At 41.9% G+C, this 15,544-nt stretch overlaps 1 protein-coding gene across 1 annotated transcript in view; it reads left to right on the forward strand.

The window, feature by feature from the left end:
* TCP11L2 (t-complex 11 like 2) overlaps positions 1-14,995 on the forward strand; it is a 41,892-nt gene extending 26,897 nt beyond the window's left edge. The window contains exons 7-10 of the mRNA XM_060656546.3: positions 3,718-3,902; positions 4,098-4,279; positions 6,703-6,875; positions 12,547-14,995. Of these exons, the coding sequence (XP_060512529.2) occupies positions 3,718-3,902; positions 4,098-4,279; positions 6,703-6,875; positions 12,547-12,788 (782 nt within the window). The 3' untranslated portion in view covers positions 12,789-14,995. The remainder of the gene's footprint in view (positions 1-3,717; positions 3,903-4,097; positions 4,280-6,702; positions 6,876-12,546) is intronic.
* Positions 14,996-15,544: the final 549 nt, after the last annotated feature.

Below are 15,544 nucleotides of genomic sequence, written 5' to 3' on the forward strand. Positions count from 1 at the left end.
GAGAGAGACAGAGCATGAATGGGGGAGGGTCAGAGAGAGAGAGACACAGAATCTGAAACAGGCTCCAGGCTCTGAGCAGTCAGCACAGAGCCCGACGCGGGGCTCGAACTCACGGACCGTGAGATCATGACCTGAGCCGAAGTCGGACGCTTAACCGACTGAGCCACCCAGGCGCCCCTACTTCATTTTTTTTTTAATTGGATTCTATCCTATTCTGTTGATCTATATGTTTTCTCCTAGCCAGTACCACACAATCCTGATATTGAGGCTAAGTCTTGAAATCAGGCAGTGTTAGAGTTCCATCTTTGTTCTTCTTTTTCAAAATTGTTTTGTCTATTACAGGTCCTTTGAATTTCCATATGCTTTTTTAACTAGTTTATCAGTTTCTGCAAAACTGCCAGCTGGGATGGTGACTGGAATTATGTTGAATTGACATCTTAATAATAGTGAGTCTACTAGTTTGTGAACTAGGTATCTCAAATCTAATTTGTTTCAGCAATACATTTTATTTTTTATTTTAAAAACAAATTTTTTTAATGTTTATTTTTGAGAGAGAGAGAGAGACACAGAGTGAGAGCGGGGGAGGGGCAGAGAGACAGAGAGAGAGGGAGGTATAGAATCGGAAGCAGGCTCCAGGCTCCGAGCTGTCAGCACAGAGCTCACGAACCGTGAGATCATGACCTGAGCCGAAGTCGGACGCCCAACTGACTGAGCCAGCCAGGTGCCCCTGTTTCAGCAATACATTTTAGTTTTTGTGTACCAGTCTTGTACTTACTTTGTGAAATTTAATCTCATTTATTTTATGTTCTTTGATGGTGTTATAGATGGTATTTTGTAAGATTTTTATTTTCTAGTATATAGAAATGTAATTGGCTTTTGAATATGCACTTTGCATGCTGACAACTTGCTAAATTCACTTCTTAATTCTAGTAGTTTTTTTGGAATATTCCTTAGGGTTTTCTGTATCTATAATCACACTGCCTGCAAATAAAGACAGCTTTACTTCTTTTTAAAAACCTGTGTGCCTTTTATTTCTTTTTCTTGCCTTATTGCACTGACTAGGACATCCAATCAGATGTGCAATAGTAGTCTTGAGAGAGGGCATCTTTGCTTTTCTAGGGGAAGAATGTTCATCATTTGACTCTTAAGTATGATATATGTCATACTTAGGCCATGTCAGCTGCAGCTTCTCATAGCTGTCCTTTTCTGTATTGAGGAAGCTCTATTTCTAGTTTGCTGAGAACTTTTATCTAAATAGGTCACATGTTAAATTTGGTCACATGCTGTTTCTGTATGCTGAAGTGATCATTTTTTCTCCTTTATTATGATAATGTGCTGAATTACAGTGATTGATATTTTTCTTGTTTTTAAAATTTGTTTATTTATTTTGAGAGAGAGAGAGTGCGAGTTGGGGAGGGGCAGAGAGAGAGGGGGGGAGAGAGAATCCCAAGCAGGCTCAGTGCAGAGATCTCACGAAACTGTGAGATCATGACCTAAGCCAAAATCGAGTCAGATGCTCATCCGACTGAGCCACCCAGGCGCCCCCAATATTTTTCTAATGTTAAACCAAGTTTGCAATCCTGAGATGTTTATCCCACCCCTTATTCATGGTGTATTACTTTGCCTTACTAATACTTTACCTTGCTAGTGCTTTCTTAAGGATTTTTGCATCTATATTTTTAGAAAGAAATCATTCTGTAATTTTCTTGTAATGCCTTTGCCTGGTTTTGGTATCAGGGCAAAGCTGGCCTCATAAAATGAATTGAGAAGTATTCCCTTTTCTGCTTTCTGAGTTTACAAGAAACACCTTGCACTGTGGGCATTAGTAAACATTTTACTGGATGACGGTGGGAAAGGAAAGATTGCTGCAGGCCTGGAAGACCAAACAGTTTGTCAGTCTGAAGGAGACTGAGCCATTCCCTAAGCTGCGGTTACTTCCAGAGATGCTGAAATAAATTGGAAACCTACTGGGTCTCTCACGCCAGACACAGAGAGCAGAGGTTTTTGAGCACCCACCCTGTATTGGTGGAAAGTGAAGTCAGGTGCTGTGTGCCTGGGCCTCCATGGATCCTGGGAAATTCTTAGGCAAATGTTCCTGTAAAGCCATTGCTTGTTCTTATGTTCCTCCCTCCTAGTAGACTAAGAGCTTCTTGGGTGCAGGGAACATGTTCACTCATCTGTGAATCCCTGACATTAAGTACAGTACCTAGTGTATAGTAGGTGCTCAGTTATCATTGGATAAATGAGTAAATGGAGAGAATTACTGCCCACATGAAAAACCAAGGGTACAAGTGTCTCCTGGGGTTGACCTTGCTTTTGGAGCCACATAGAATGGTCTGTGTACTAGCTTGTGGGAGTGATATCTCAGCAGATCCCTTAGAGGAAAGCTGATGATGCTTCACTCTAAACTCATGTCCTTTCTGTTTTACCAGTCATACTCCATTCTGGCGGTGGACTAGATCACCTGAGGTGTTTAAACACCGATGCCTGAGCCCCATCTCAGAATGATTAAATCAGAATCTCCAGGAGCTGTGTGCAAGATCTTTTTTGTTTTCTTTTTAGAGCTCCCCAGGTGATTCTAAAATCAGCCACGATTTGGGAAGCACTACGGTACACTGTTGCTTTTGTTTGAGATAACTAAAAGGGCTTTTAAATGTGTCAGCTGTAAATGATTAAGAGTGCAGTATAAATGCTTATTAATGCCACATTGTAATTATACCCATGAAGATTTCCTCTCTCTCTCTCAAACGCCCCCCCCCCTTGGATATCTTTTAAATAAAAGACTGCATGTCTTTTATATCTTTATGAACAGAATTTGAAAAACCCAGAACGTTTGCCAACTGAGGAGACACAAAGTTGCAAAGTTCTGGGGTGGTGGTGTTCTAGTGTGGCAAACACAGCTGCTCATAAATTACCTCAGTTCAGGCGCTGGGTCTGAGGAAGAATTTCAGGGTCATTATTCTTTATTTCATTCTCTGGTGCTTTAAAAGAAAAAATCCACACCTGTGTTCATACTGCATTTTTTTTTAAAAGCAGTTTCCACCTTATAAATTCTACTAAATATACAGTGTTATAAGAAATGTGGTATAAAAAGCCAATTGTTTCTACTGGGAAACCTTAGAACTGGGTTGAAAGTAAAGTGCATGCATGTGCATTTTGGGAAAGGCATAGCTCTAAATCACTCAGGGGGTCCAGGACCCAAACATGTTTAATAATCAATGCCTTTAGTCTAAATACCTTCTCTGCACAAAATTCAAGATTGCGTGTGAGTTGGCTCCTGCCTGCCCATCCAATACCACCTGCTACCAGTCTCTTCCCCCTGGTTTTCTGTGGACCAGCAATCAGATTTGCCTGTAGCATCCAGAATGTGCCATATTCTGTCACTTTTCTGGGGTTTTGGATGGGCCATTCGCCTGTCCTGGAGTGACAGCTCTGTCCTCTGTCTTGTATCTTCAGGCGTCAGTCCAGAGCTCTTCCTTAGAGTCTGTCCCGGACAACCTCTGCTCTCTCCACTTCCGTGTGCCTTCTAGCATTTATCATGTCTGCTGTAATTGTTAGTTCACAGCTCCGTCTCCCCATCTGGACTCTAAGTTCCTCAAGGGCTGCGCCTGTCTTTTCATTCATGGCCACTTCCTAACGTAACGTCTGTCATGTAGAATGCACACATGGAGGGATCTGTCAGCTGTAGGACAAATAATGTGGCCTCTTCACTTTCAGGTGCTCTTGATCAAACTACAGGATGGATAAAAGAATCTGTAAATGAACTGCTTTCTCTTTCTGAGACGGCATTAACTCCTGGGGCTGAAAATATCTCTAAGCCAAGCCTGAGCCCTACACTGGTGCTAAATAACAGTTATTTAAAACTGTTGCAGTGGGATTATCAGAAGAAAGAATTACCAGAGGTGAGTGATTTTTTTTTTCTTCCCTCAAGTCTTCCAATATTTTAATTCTTAAGCTAGTCTGTCTAGTGTTGCGTGTGGTTTAATGACTTTCCTGAAATCAGATGAAATGGGAGTTTGGATATAACATTGCTTGTTTTACATTTTCATGGTATTGAGCTTCCCTTTCTATTTTTACATTTAAAATAAATATGCTAGACACTCATGACAGATGGAGCACGTCTTCAGGAACTGACAGAAAAGCTGAATCAATTGAAAATTATTGCCTGCCTGTCCCTAATTACCAACAATATGGTGGGTGCTCTTACAGAAGGCCTTCCTGAGCTTGCAAACAGGTTAAAAAGGATTTCAGCTGTTCTACTCGAAGGCATGAACAAAGAGTAAGTTCCAATTTTTATCTGCTCATCCCCGTCTTAAGGCTCTGCACGTGTTTCAGAGATGGCACATAACCCTGGACGTCTGTGTGTGATACTCAGGACTGTGCTTTAGGGAAGCTTATCTTACAACTTCTTTTTCTAGAATTTCTTTTGATATCTCTGAAGGCTTCGATGTCCTTTCATAGGGGAGGGAGAGGTCCTTTCCATGACAAGTGCCAGGGTGAGTGTCCCGTTTCCACTTGGGACGGGCATGGACAAGAGCTCTTCTTTGACAGCGCTGTGAACCAAACCCACAGAAACCAGAATTCCGAGCTCAGTGTTCAGAAGGCCCTATCAGGGAGGCTTTCCTATTCAGTTCTGACTCCGTCGTCTTTCTGCAGTGAAATGGTTACCGACTTCACTGATCCAGCCTGCTGTAAAGTCTTCAGGAGTAGTGACCTCCTGTCCTTCAGAGACACTACACAAGTCCAGGGAAGGACTTGTTTTCGCTAAATTCATTTCCCAGTGTCAAACCTTCATTGAACACTAGGATTTCATTTAGATTTTGCATTTAGATCATCCTGGTGGGAATCCTATCCAAATCAGAAAATTCCTAGTCTTAGTCAATGATCACATGTTTTCATGGGTCTGATATGGGTCAGCTCCTCCTGCTGGTTTCCCTTTCCGGTGTTTTCAAGGCCTTACGTTCTTCCTTCCTGTCTTTGAAGGGAGATGCACCTATCCTGCTGCCCATTACTCAGAAAGCACGTAAATTACCTGATAAAATCCCAGAATATCAAGAGCCAAAAGGAGCCCGAGTGGTTACAGCATCCAGAGTTCTCAGAGAGAGAAAGATTTACCTTAGCTGCATAGTGAGGAAAGGGGAAACCAAGGCCCTGCCCTTTCTGCTGCTTCTGTGCTAAGCATCCAGGCTCATTTACTTCACATTCCAGGACCCAAGACCTGTAATGAAGAGAAACCTCCTCTGGGCTTGCAGCTGGTCTTACCTTGGCATTTCCCCATACCGGGTAACTTACTTTCCAGGAATTTTTATTTATTCGAGAACCCACAATGCTGCTCAAGTATTAATATAAAGCATATAGCAAAGTGGTTACTGAGAAGTCAGGCTTCAGGTCAGACAGACCAGAGTTTAAGTCCAAGCTCTGCTATTGACTTGTTAGGTGCCCTTGAGCAAGTTCCCAAAACACTCTGAGCCTCGTTTTCTCATTTGTAAAAAGAGATAACTGTGCCTGCTTACAAATGTGAGACATTGAGATGATTCCTTGTGAAGTACTTAGGGAGGTGTCTGGCCCATGGCAAGTACTTGGACAATGTTCACTGTTAATGGTCTGTTGTCAAAGCATCTCCTGTATACATGCTTTGCCTCTCTGATCGCTTTGTTTTGTTGAATCTCCCACCTCCACCCCCGTTCTCTCACCCTTTAATTCCAACTTTGCATGTAGTTATCTTAAAGACCTTTTCTAGGAGTGACTGGGTGGCTCACTTGCTTGAGCATCCAGCCCTTGATTTCAGCTCAGGTCATGATCTCATGGTTGTGAGATTGAGCCCTGCAACAGGCCTCCATGCTGCATGTGGAGCCTGCTTGGGATTCTCTCGCTCCTTCTCCCTCTGCCCTTACCTCACTTGCATTCTCTCATGCTCTCTCTCTCTCTTAAAAAATAAAAAAACAAAGACCATTTCTGGACAGCAAGAGACCATTTTTAATGATCATTCCTCAATAGTGTGGACCCAACACATGCCCTTTCTCATTACCTCTTTTTTTTTTTTTTTTTTTTTACTTTTTAAGTAACCCCCTACCAATTACTGTTTATGATTTTCTGGACTCTATGTATTTGGGATTTTTGATTGGTTACTTGAAAGTAACAGTAGGAAGGAGCTTCTTATCTTTGATCATGAGAGGTCAAGAATTTTAGGTAATTTGTCATTATGGTATTAATCTCTGAATATCTTCATTTCTTCATTTCTTGTTTTTGATTGGTGTTATAGATGCACTGTTCAGGCATGGATAAAGGAATTGACTTTACCTCATTGTATAAGCATAGGTTTAACAACAACAAATCTATGAATAAATCCACTCAGACCCCAGGGTTTATTCTAAGGAGTAAATAGGTAATTTCTTTTCCTTTTTGATGGTCCTGCATGAAAATGAGGATGCAGACTTCTTTTCAGGGACCACACTTTTCTGAATGCTTTCCCAACTAAACACTACCTACAGAATTGAGTGCTTTAACCATTTAAAAAATCTGCTGCATACAAAGGTTGGTGTTTAGGAGAAGTTACCATATTCTAAGTTCGTGCTAATGGAAGTACTTATTGTCTGTATAAATGAAAGTGATGGACATTTGAAACAAGTTGGTATATTAAAAATAAATAAAAACTGATGAACAGAAAAAGTGTTACTGATGCAATTTTGTTTTGTTTTTTAGGACCTTTAACTTGAAGGAAGTCCTGAATTCTATCGGTGTTCAGACTTGTGTTGAGGTTAACAAGGCCCTGGTGGAGAGAGGTTTATCCATTTTAAATGCTGAGGTCCAAGCTAATCTTATAGGTCAATTTTCAAGCATTGAAGAGGAGGACAATCCTATCTGGTCCTTGATTGGTGGGTCCTCATGTTTTTATTGGTTTCTACTTCGATTCCAATTTGCTTTAACTTTATGGTTTTGACTAGTGTCAAGTGTCCGTTACGTTTTAGGCATAAACAGATTACCCATTCCTTTGGGAGAATACATATTAAAAATATAAAGAAGGAATTTGTACTTTCAAAGGTTTGGGACTCACTGCTTCTTCTGCGTGTATATGTAATAGAGTGGGGGGGGGGGTTGTTCTAGGGCCTTCTATCTTACTATCCAGCCAATAGATTTTTTTTTCAATATATGAAATTTATTGTCAAATCGGTTTCCATACAACACCCAGTGCTCATCCCAATAGGTGCCCTCCTTAATACCCATCACCCACCCTCCCCACCCTCCCACCCCATCAACCCTCAGTTTGTTCTCAGTTTTTAAGAGTCTCTTATGCTTTGGCTCTCTTCCACTCTAACCTCTTTTTTTTTTTTCCCTTCCCCTCCCCCATGGGTTTCTGTTAAGTTTCTCAGGATCCACATAAGAGTGAAACCATATGGTATCTGTCTTTCTCTGTATGGCTTATTTCACTTAGCATCACACTCTCCAGTTCCATCCACGTTGCTACAAAAGGCCATATTTCATTCTTTCTCATTGCCACGTAGTATTTCATTGTGTATATAAACCACAATTTCTTTATCCATTCATCAGTTGATGGACATTTAGGCTCTTTCCATAATTTGGCTATTGTTGAGAGTGCTGCTATAAACATTGGGGTACAAGTGCCCCTATGCATCAGTACTCCTGTATCCCTTGGGTAAATTCCTAGCCAATAGATTTTTATGGAGAAAATAACATAATGCTACCAGTAGTGTTAAAATCCTAGATCAGTGCAGCAATCCAAACCTAGCAATATGTTCACAGAAAGCAGGTACCAGTTCTTCTGTGAGCTAGGCTAAGTGAGCTGAGGCCTCTTTTTTGGGTCAGGCTTGAAAGAGACAACGAGTAAATGAGTAAAGAGGCTATGGAGCTGGCAGTCATGATTTGGGCCTTTTTTTTTTTTTTTGGTACTTGATTGCCAGGCAAGTGACTATTTCAGTGTCAGATCGTGTTGGTGAGTTGGGAAAATGGAGAACGCATCAGTGAGGACTCTTTCTGTGACATGTGACAGAAGTGAACTAGCTTGAGCAAGAAGGAAGTGTATTGTCTCATATAACCAACAAGAGCAGAGCAGGACTGGCTACCTATACAGCTTAGTCGGAGCTCAGGCCGTGTCACTGGCATTGGTTTCCCCACCTCCATCCCTCCGCACTGCCCCCTTCGGGCTGGCTGTCTTCACAGATAGACTCTTTCCATCCTAGCAAGACACCTTCAGCTCTAGCCTGCATCTTTCCACCTTGGAGTCCAGAGAAAAACAAGGTGTTCGCTTCCCTGTTAACTCAAAGAATGACCCCAGAAATGAGTCTCATTAGCTCCAATTGTCATGACTGTACATCATGTCATGTTCTTGAATCCGTCACGGTGGTCGGAGGGGAAGGAACTTGAGCCTGAGACGTGTGTTCATTTCCTAGAACCAGAGTGAGTCCACTTTCCTTGTAACACCTGGTCTGAGAGTAGGGAAGAGATGATTTCCCCCAAACAGAATCCAGGTGCTATGGCCATAAGGAGGGGGGAGAGGATGATGTGGGGCACAAAGCAAGTGTCTGCTACAGAGAGTGAAGAACAAAGACCAGAAGGAGGAAAAGAGCACAGAATGGGAGCATACTAACATTCCAGGACTAATTTGCAAGTTTTCAAAGTACAACACTGACTTCCCTAAGCACACAAATACTTGTTATTATTTATTTGAGGCTCTCACATAGTTTCTCACATCCTTACCCACTAGGGACATAGAATGCTGGGATCTAGGCCCCTTAAAGCTCAAGGCTTCAACCCCTCCCCAGAAAGGAGCAGTGCTGGGGAGCAGCACCGTGGGCTACTGGGAGGTGACTGTGGACGGCAGTGACAGGCACAGCATAGCCGCAGCCACCTGTGGCTGAGCCCTTCCCCGCCAACTCGTGTCTGTCCTCACAGCCCGTGGTCTCCAGCAGAACAGCCAATACCTGGGAGATTGTGTTCCTGGGAGGAAGAGGGGCAGGCTGTCTGCAGTCTCTTCCACGTGCTGCTAGCCCCCACTGGTGTGCAGGCCTCGTGAGGGTGGGACGCATGTCTCTCCTCTGCTGTATCCCTGTACCAGGCTGGACTCAGAGATGACATTTCATAAGTACAGTTGACCCTTGAACAACACACGTTCGAACTGAGCAGGCCCCCTTGCATACAAATTTTCTTTAATAAATACAGTACAGCACTGGAAATGTATTTTCTCTCCCTTAGGATTTTCTTTTTTTATAAACTTTTTAAAAATGTTTATTTATTTTTGAGACAATGCTAGAGACAGAGTGCAAGCAGCGGAGGGGCAGACAGAGGGAGACACAGAATCCGAAGCGGGCTCCAGGCCCTGAGCTGTCAGCACAGAGCCCGACGCGGGGCTCGAACTCACAAACCATGAGATCATGACCTGAACCGAAGTTGGACGCTTAACCGCCTGAGCCACTCAGGCACCCCTCCCTTAGGATTTTCTTAACATTTTCTATTCTCCAGCTTATTTTATTGTAAGAACAAAGTGTATAATACATATACAAAATACATGTTAGTCAACTATGTTATCAGTAAAGTTTCTGGTCAACAGTAGGCTATTAGTAGTTGGGCTTTTGGGGAGTCAAAAGTTAGATGCCTAGTTTTGACTCCATGGTGGGGGAGGGTCAGTGCCTTTCATCCCCATGTTCAAGGATCCAGTTGTTTTGTGGAAGGGGTGAGGGCACTGGGGACTGAGACTGGGTGAATGTCTCTCATGTAACCAGCTGGTTGCAGACTAGGGACTCTCCCTGAGCCAGTCTTACTCTGGAGCTCATATTCTTAACTACTCCTGGAGGGCACTCCAGTCAGAACTGGAGCCCTGCTACTGGTTGGCATGATGGCCAAAGCATCCAGGTGTCCTCTGTGCCCTTGCTTTGGATAAGGGAAGTACTTGTAGTTTCAGAAGGGAGAGGGAAGCTGGGATGCCCCAGCTGGATGGCCCCACCCCACGGTGGCCTCTTAATATCCAGTAAAGCACCTTTTTTTTCCACTCAGCTATCCCCAGTCCAACTTTCCTGCTCTTTTGCAAATGCTCTTTTGCATTTTTCATAAAAAATGAAAGCATTTTTTAACCTCAAAGTATCATCGCCTAGCAACTCAGCTGACTCACGTCAAGGTCTCTTCTTCAATCCTGGAAGCCAAGGGCACGCCTTTGGCAGGGACTTGGTTTGGCTGCTCCTAAGTGGACAGACGCTTCTGTCATTTTCGTCTTGGCCTCAAAACTGACTCGTCCATAGAGGAGACAGAGCCACTTGTCAGCATAATAACAATTTTGAAAGAGTCTTACTCTTTCAGCAATCTTTCAGGAAGGTGTTCGGACTCTATCTGTGTTGAAAACAGACCTGGGCTTCTAAGACTTAGGTCTAACAGGAAATTTATTACCCAACTGACCCTTAATTTTCTGCTTGCAGAAGAGCTGGAGTAAATTAAGCACTCAGAGGAATCCTGGGTACATAAGAAGGACCAGTCGGCCATGGATTTCCTCCCCTGTTCCCAATACCCATAGTCTGCCCTCTTTTGTTCTTGAGTGATGCGCTCTTTATTTACAATGGGATACAGCTCCCACTGTGTTCTTAGCCTTTTATAAAGATAATTAGAAAAGTTTTCTTTCAAGCCAGGTTTTTTTCAAATGTGTATGGAAACCAGATAAAAATTATTTATAGATTACCTGCCATGGAGACTATTTGCATGCTTGGAGCCATCTCCGTTTTTTTTGAAGTGATTTTCAATTATGCAAGTGATACACGAATGGTTTCTTCTTGTTGACAAATTACAGGTCAGACCAAGTCCTCTTTGATTGCCTTCGCCCACCCCGGTCTTCCCTGACTCTGTTGTTTTCAATTGGGTGTATTCACCTTTACGGAGATTTTTCATTTCATTCTCACCTCGACTCAGTCAGCATCTGTGATGTGCCTGCCATATGCCAGACCAGGGATATAAAGATCCCTCACCCTCAGAGGGCTCCCCATCTAAGAAGGGAGAGAGACACACGTTCCCAAGTAACAGTAATATAGCATGATTATCTGACAGATGTTAGGGAAAGCCATGGAAAGGAGGTAACTTTAGGCTTGGCGTTGAAGGATGCTTTGGCCTTTGGGCAGAGATGAGGAGAGAGGGAAGAGCAGTCTAGTAAGAGAAAACAGTTCTGGCTAAGACAAGGACATGGGACATTGGGACTTAGAGTTCTAGGTCAGATCCGGTTGTGATATGTGACTTTTGGGAGAAGTGTTTGGAGATAAGAGTTTCATTCATGTCATCATTGTCCATATTTGGTGGACTGTGTTCTCCTTAGCAAACTTTACTTTGTGAAGTTTCTGTTTCCACAGCCAAAGAAAGTCCTCGGGGCAGCGTGGCCTGTGGCGGGTCTGGTTGGTCTGGTATTATTTGCCTGATACTGTTGCAGCCCAATTTGTTTATGCATTCGCATCCTTTTGTAAAGTCACCTCACACGCAGATGCATCGAAGCAGTGGATTAGGAGGACAGAGAAGATGGCCAACTGGAGTGCCAGTTGGGGCAGCCACTCCTCGGTGCCTCTAGATGGTTCGTCATAGGTGGGGTAACCGTATAATTTATTGTCCAAACTAGGACGCTTTTTAGAGCACTCTTGTTAATTATGCCAGGACAACAGGTGTAAACTTTGACTGTTCTGGGAAATCCTGGAAGTGTGGTCCCCCTTGGCATGTGGTATTTTGGGTGCCCAAGTTTGCCTGACTTCTAGATCTTTCTAGAGGAACCAGAAGTTTGGATTTCTATGTGAAATCCCCTGATTTTAAATGGTTTCTGTTTTTAAAAAAACACTGTGTGGGGCCAAGCCGGCAGAGCTAGCTTACAAACTCAGCTGTTGTGTACATAACTAAAATTATGGACATTAGGTATTGAGTTTTTGTAAAAGAGGCCCCATCTTGCTCTAAAAGTGTCCTGCATTTTTTTTGTCAGTTAGCCATTGCTGTGTGACAAGCCACTTCAAACTCCGTATTTTAAAACAACACAAATAGTTAGTGTTGCTCAGAGGTCTGTGGGACAACTGAGTAGTTCATCTGGTCTTGGGGGCTCGCACAGGCGTATTCAGACAGCTATGGCTTGGCTAGGTTGCTCTGCTGGTCTTGGCTGGACTCTCTCAAGTGTGACAAGGTTGTTGGCTGTAGGTTGGTTTGGGATGGCCTCGGATGGAACAGCTGGGCTTCCTTCGATGTGGTCTCTCATGCAGCCCTGGCTTGTTCACGTGCAGTGATGGGTGGAGAGAACAGATGTGGACCATGGCTCTTGGAGCCTCTGCCTGGAACTAGCATACCAACACTTCTACCACATTCTCTATCAGCCAGAACAATCTATAAGGCCTCCTCAGTTCCAGCGGTCTCCAGCCTTCCATGGAAGAGCTGCAAAACCAACTTGTAAAGGGCATGGATACAGGGAGGGCAAAGAATTGGGAATATTAATTGCAATTTACCTACCATAATCACTATTCTGATTTCCTTTTAAAAACTCATATTCTTTAATAAAGGGTCAGATAAAGATATTTTATTTTTCTCCAGATAAACGAATCCAACTATACATGAAAAGCCTACTTTGTCTTCCAAGTCCTCAAAAATGCATGCCTCCCGTGCCAGGAGGCCTTGCTATCATTCAGCAGGAGCTAGAAGTGCTAGGCTCTCAATATGCAAACATTGTGAATCTCAACAAGCAAGTGTATGGACCATTTTATGCAAATATACTTCGAAAGCTGCTCTTCGGTGAGGAAGCCATGGGAAAGGCTGATGCTTCATCTGCTAACTAAAGAGGAACTGACATTGGATGCAAGGTTGGAAATCTAGCACTTTGGTACCCAGTCTGTTTCCACCAGTGGCATTACAGATGTGGCACATCCTCAGTCCTGCTTGTGGTGCAGCGTTAGCCTGAATTTGTGTAATCCAGTAATATTAGCATTGCAGAAGACATGCACATCATAGAGACCCTATTCATGCATCATTTTCAAGTTCAAAAGATGTTTTTAATGGACAGAAAGCAATTTATAATTAATTATATTACCTATATAATACTTGTAAATGTTTTCTTAAGCATTTATATGTGGCTTGTTCATTCAACCTTTAAGGAGTTGTATTTCCTCACTTGTCACTATCAAATCTAATGATTTTTAATTTTGTTACAACTTCTTAAAAGGGTTGCAAGTCATGAGAATAACCAAGGGGACTGATGTTCTGAATAAATGATGTGACATAAGCATAATTGTATTTGAAATGTACGATTAAATTTTATTAATGTGTAACAGAAACTTACATAGTAAGTTTATAAAGCCCAGAAATGTACCAAATCACATTTTATATTACCAATTGCCAGTATTTGTCTAGAATTTAAATTTATTAAAAATATTTTAAAGCTATGTACACATTTTAGGTAAAACCTCTATTGTTCATTTAGTGAAAATATATTTTAAAAAATCCCTTCTAAAATTTTATTCTAGAGGTTGGTTTCTGCCTGTAACTTACCCTGCTCTCTGAGAGAAACAAGTTTTGCACAAATTTATTAGTGAATGTCCTTGCATTTCTCAGGCCATTGGTAAGGTTTATATAAGATGTTAATATTTTTATGTAAGGCAGGAGTGGTTTGAATTGGTTTATTTAGAATAAGAAGGGAACTTAACAGTAAACGAGATCCCCAGGAGATCCCCCATTGTCAGTGAAGTTCACATGTGAAAACGAAATAGTTGAAGTTTGGATTTTTTTAACCATATAACTTGTTAGCAAATGCCTCCTGTGCTGATTAGATTCTTACCCCGCTATGACCAAGATGCTCTTCTAAGCATCACTATCATTTGACATTCTTGAGCATTAAGTCAAAACTTTGCCAAGCTGGCACTGGTTGTCATTGGGGTTTTGGAGAAATCTGTTTGTCCGAGAATTACATACTTCTTCGAAAATGTTAAGGGAAGCACTACAGTCTGGGCAGACTCCATCTAGAAAGTACTTTATTCCCATAAAACACCTTTGGATTATTTTGTTTTCTAAGGACCCACTGAATCTTAGTAGTCTGGTAGGGAAGAGTGGGTAGGAGGTCAAAAGGAGGAAGTACTCTTTTTTACCTTACCTCCTTTTCCTCACTCTGACCTCCACCATTATGGTGTTACTTAATTAAAGTTCTAGGACATGATTGTGTGAATAAATTATCTCCAATCTTTACATGTTGGAGGGATCTGCCAAAACTTGAGGAAATTTTGAAAGTCTTTTTTTTTTTTCTCACAATGACCAATATATACATCTGCCATTCTACCCATCTAAGCAGCTGTTATGAGTAGAATTTTCCTGAAGAGCACATCACTGGTCTTACCCATTTCCCCCTGTCGTCTTCCTGTATTTCCCTTCTGCCCATGTTTTCCTGTGCTTAGAAACCATAAGGTGCTGAAAACAAATTTTTTTTTTCATTTTCTCTTAAGTCAAGGTAGTTTTCAATTGTGTTCACTTTGGAGCGTGGGTGGCAGAGGGTTCTGACGTGGAAAAGTAATGTGTAGTGTGACTTTTTGTTGCTTTCCGAGGTAAACCACATACTTAACAGGAAGACTGAGTGGTGTACTTTTTTATTATCAGATTGGAACCCAGTTGGTATTCTTGTATACTTGATTATACTGCAATTGCCAGCGGGAAAACAATGTGCAGACATTTTTAAAAATGCATTTAAAATGAAGGGCATTCTGCTGCTTTTTTTTTTTCTTTCTTTCTTTTTTTAAGTCCCAAGGTAAATCTCAATGTCTCAAGTCTGGATTTAGGCAACTACATTTATTAGGATTTTTAAAAGCATATCCCTTAGCATGTTGTGTTCTTTTTTTTGTTTTTCTTAAATGTTTACTTCTACTTTTGAGGTTTTCTTAACATGGTCTTGTTTTGTAATGTCAATTTTATTAAACACCATATACACATTTTCATTCTTCTGCTAAAACATGTATTGTGTGCACTAGTTAAATTTTAAAACATTAAAAATTATTTGAAGATAGCCAGTGTCTCTTTGTTTTTTGTATTTTTTTATTTTTTGAGAGAGCGAGGGTGAGCGAGAGAGAATGAGTGGGGGAGGGGCAGAGAGCGAGGGGACAAAGGATCTGAAGTGGGCACTGTGCTGACAGCAGAGAACCTGACACACAGTTCAGACTCACAAACTGTGAGATCATGACCTGAGTTGAAGTCTGATACTTAACTGACTGAGCCACCCAGGTCCCCTCTTTGTTTTCTAAACCACCTTTTGGTAGCTCAGGGCTGGAATATTGCACAGTCTTTATTGTGGTTCTTCTACAATGATTGTTCTGGTGATTGTCAGAGCCTTACAGAGATCAGGTCATGTTCACTCAGGCAGTCAGGAAATACATACTGAGCACGTACTGTATGACCACAAGTATCCTAAGTGTTGTGTGATACACAGATGACTAGATAGACACCGTCCTCAAGAAGCTTATAATCTAGGAAGAAGGACAGACTCGTGAACAAAGTATCATAAAGACGAAAACAAGTACATACAGTGCTAGAGTAAATACCATCCCATTCTATTCCA

This window comes from Panthera onca, chromosome B4, assembly GCF_046562875.1.
Source record: "Panthera onca isolate mPanOnc1 chromosome B4, mPanOnc1 haplotype 2, whole genome shotgun sequence".
Taxonomy (NCBI): domain Eukaryota; kingdom Metazoa; phylum Chordata; class Mammalia; order Carnivora; family Felidae; genus Panthera; species Panthera onca.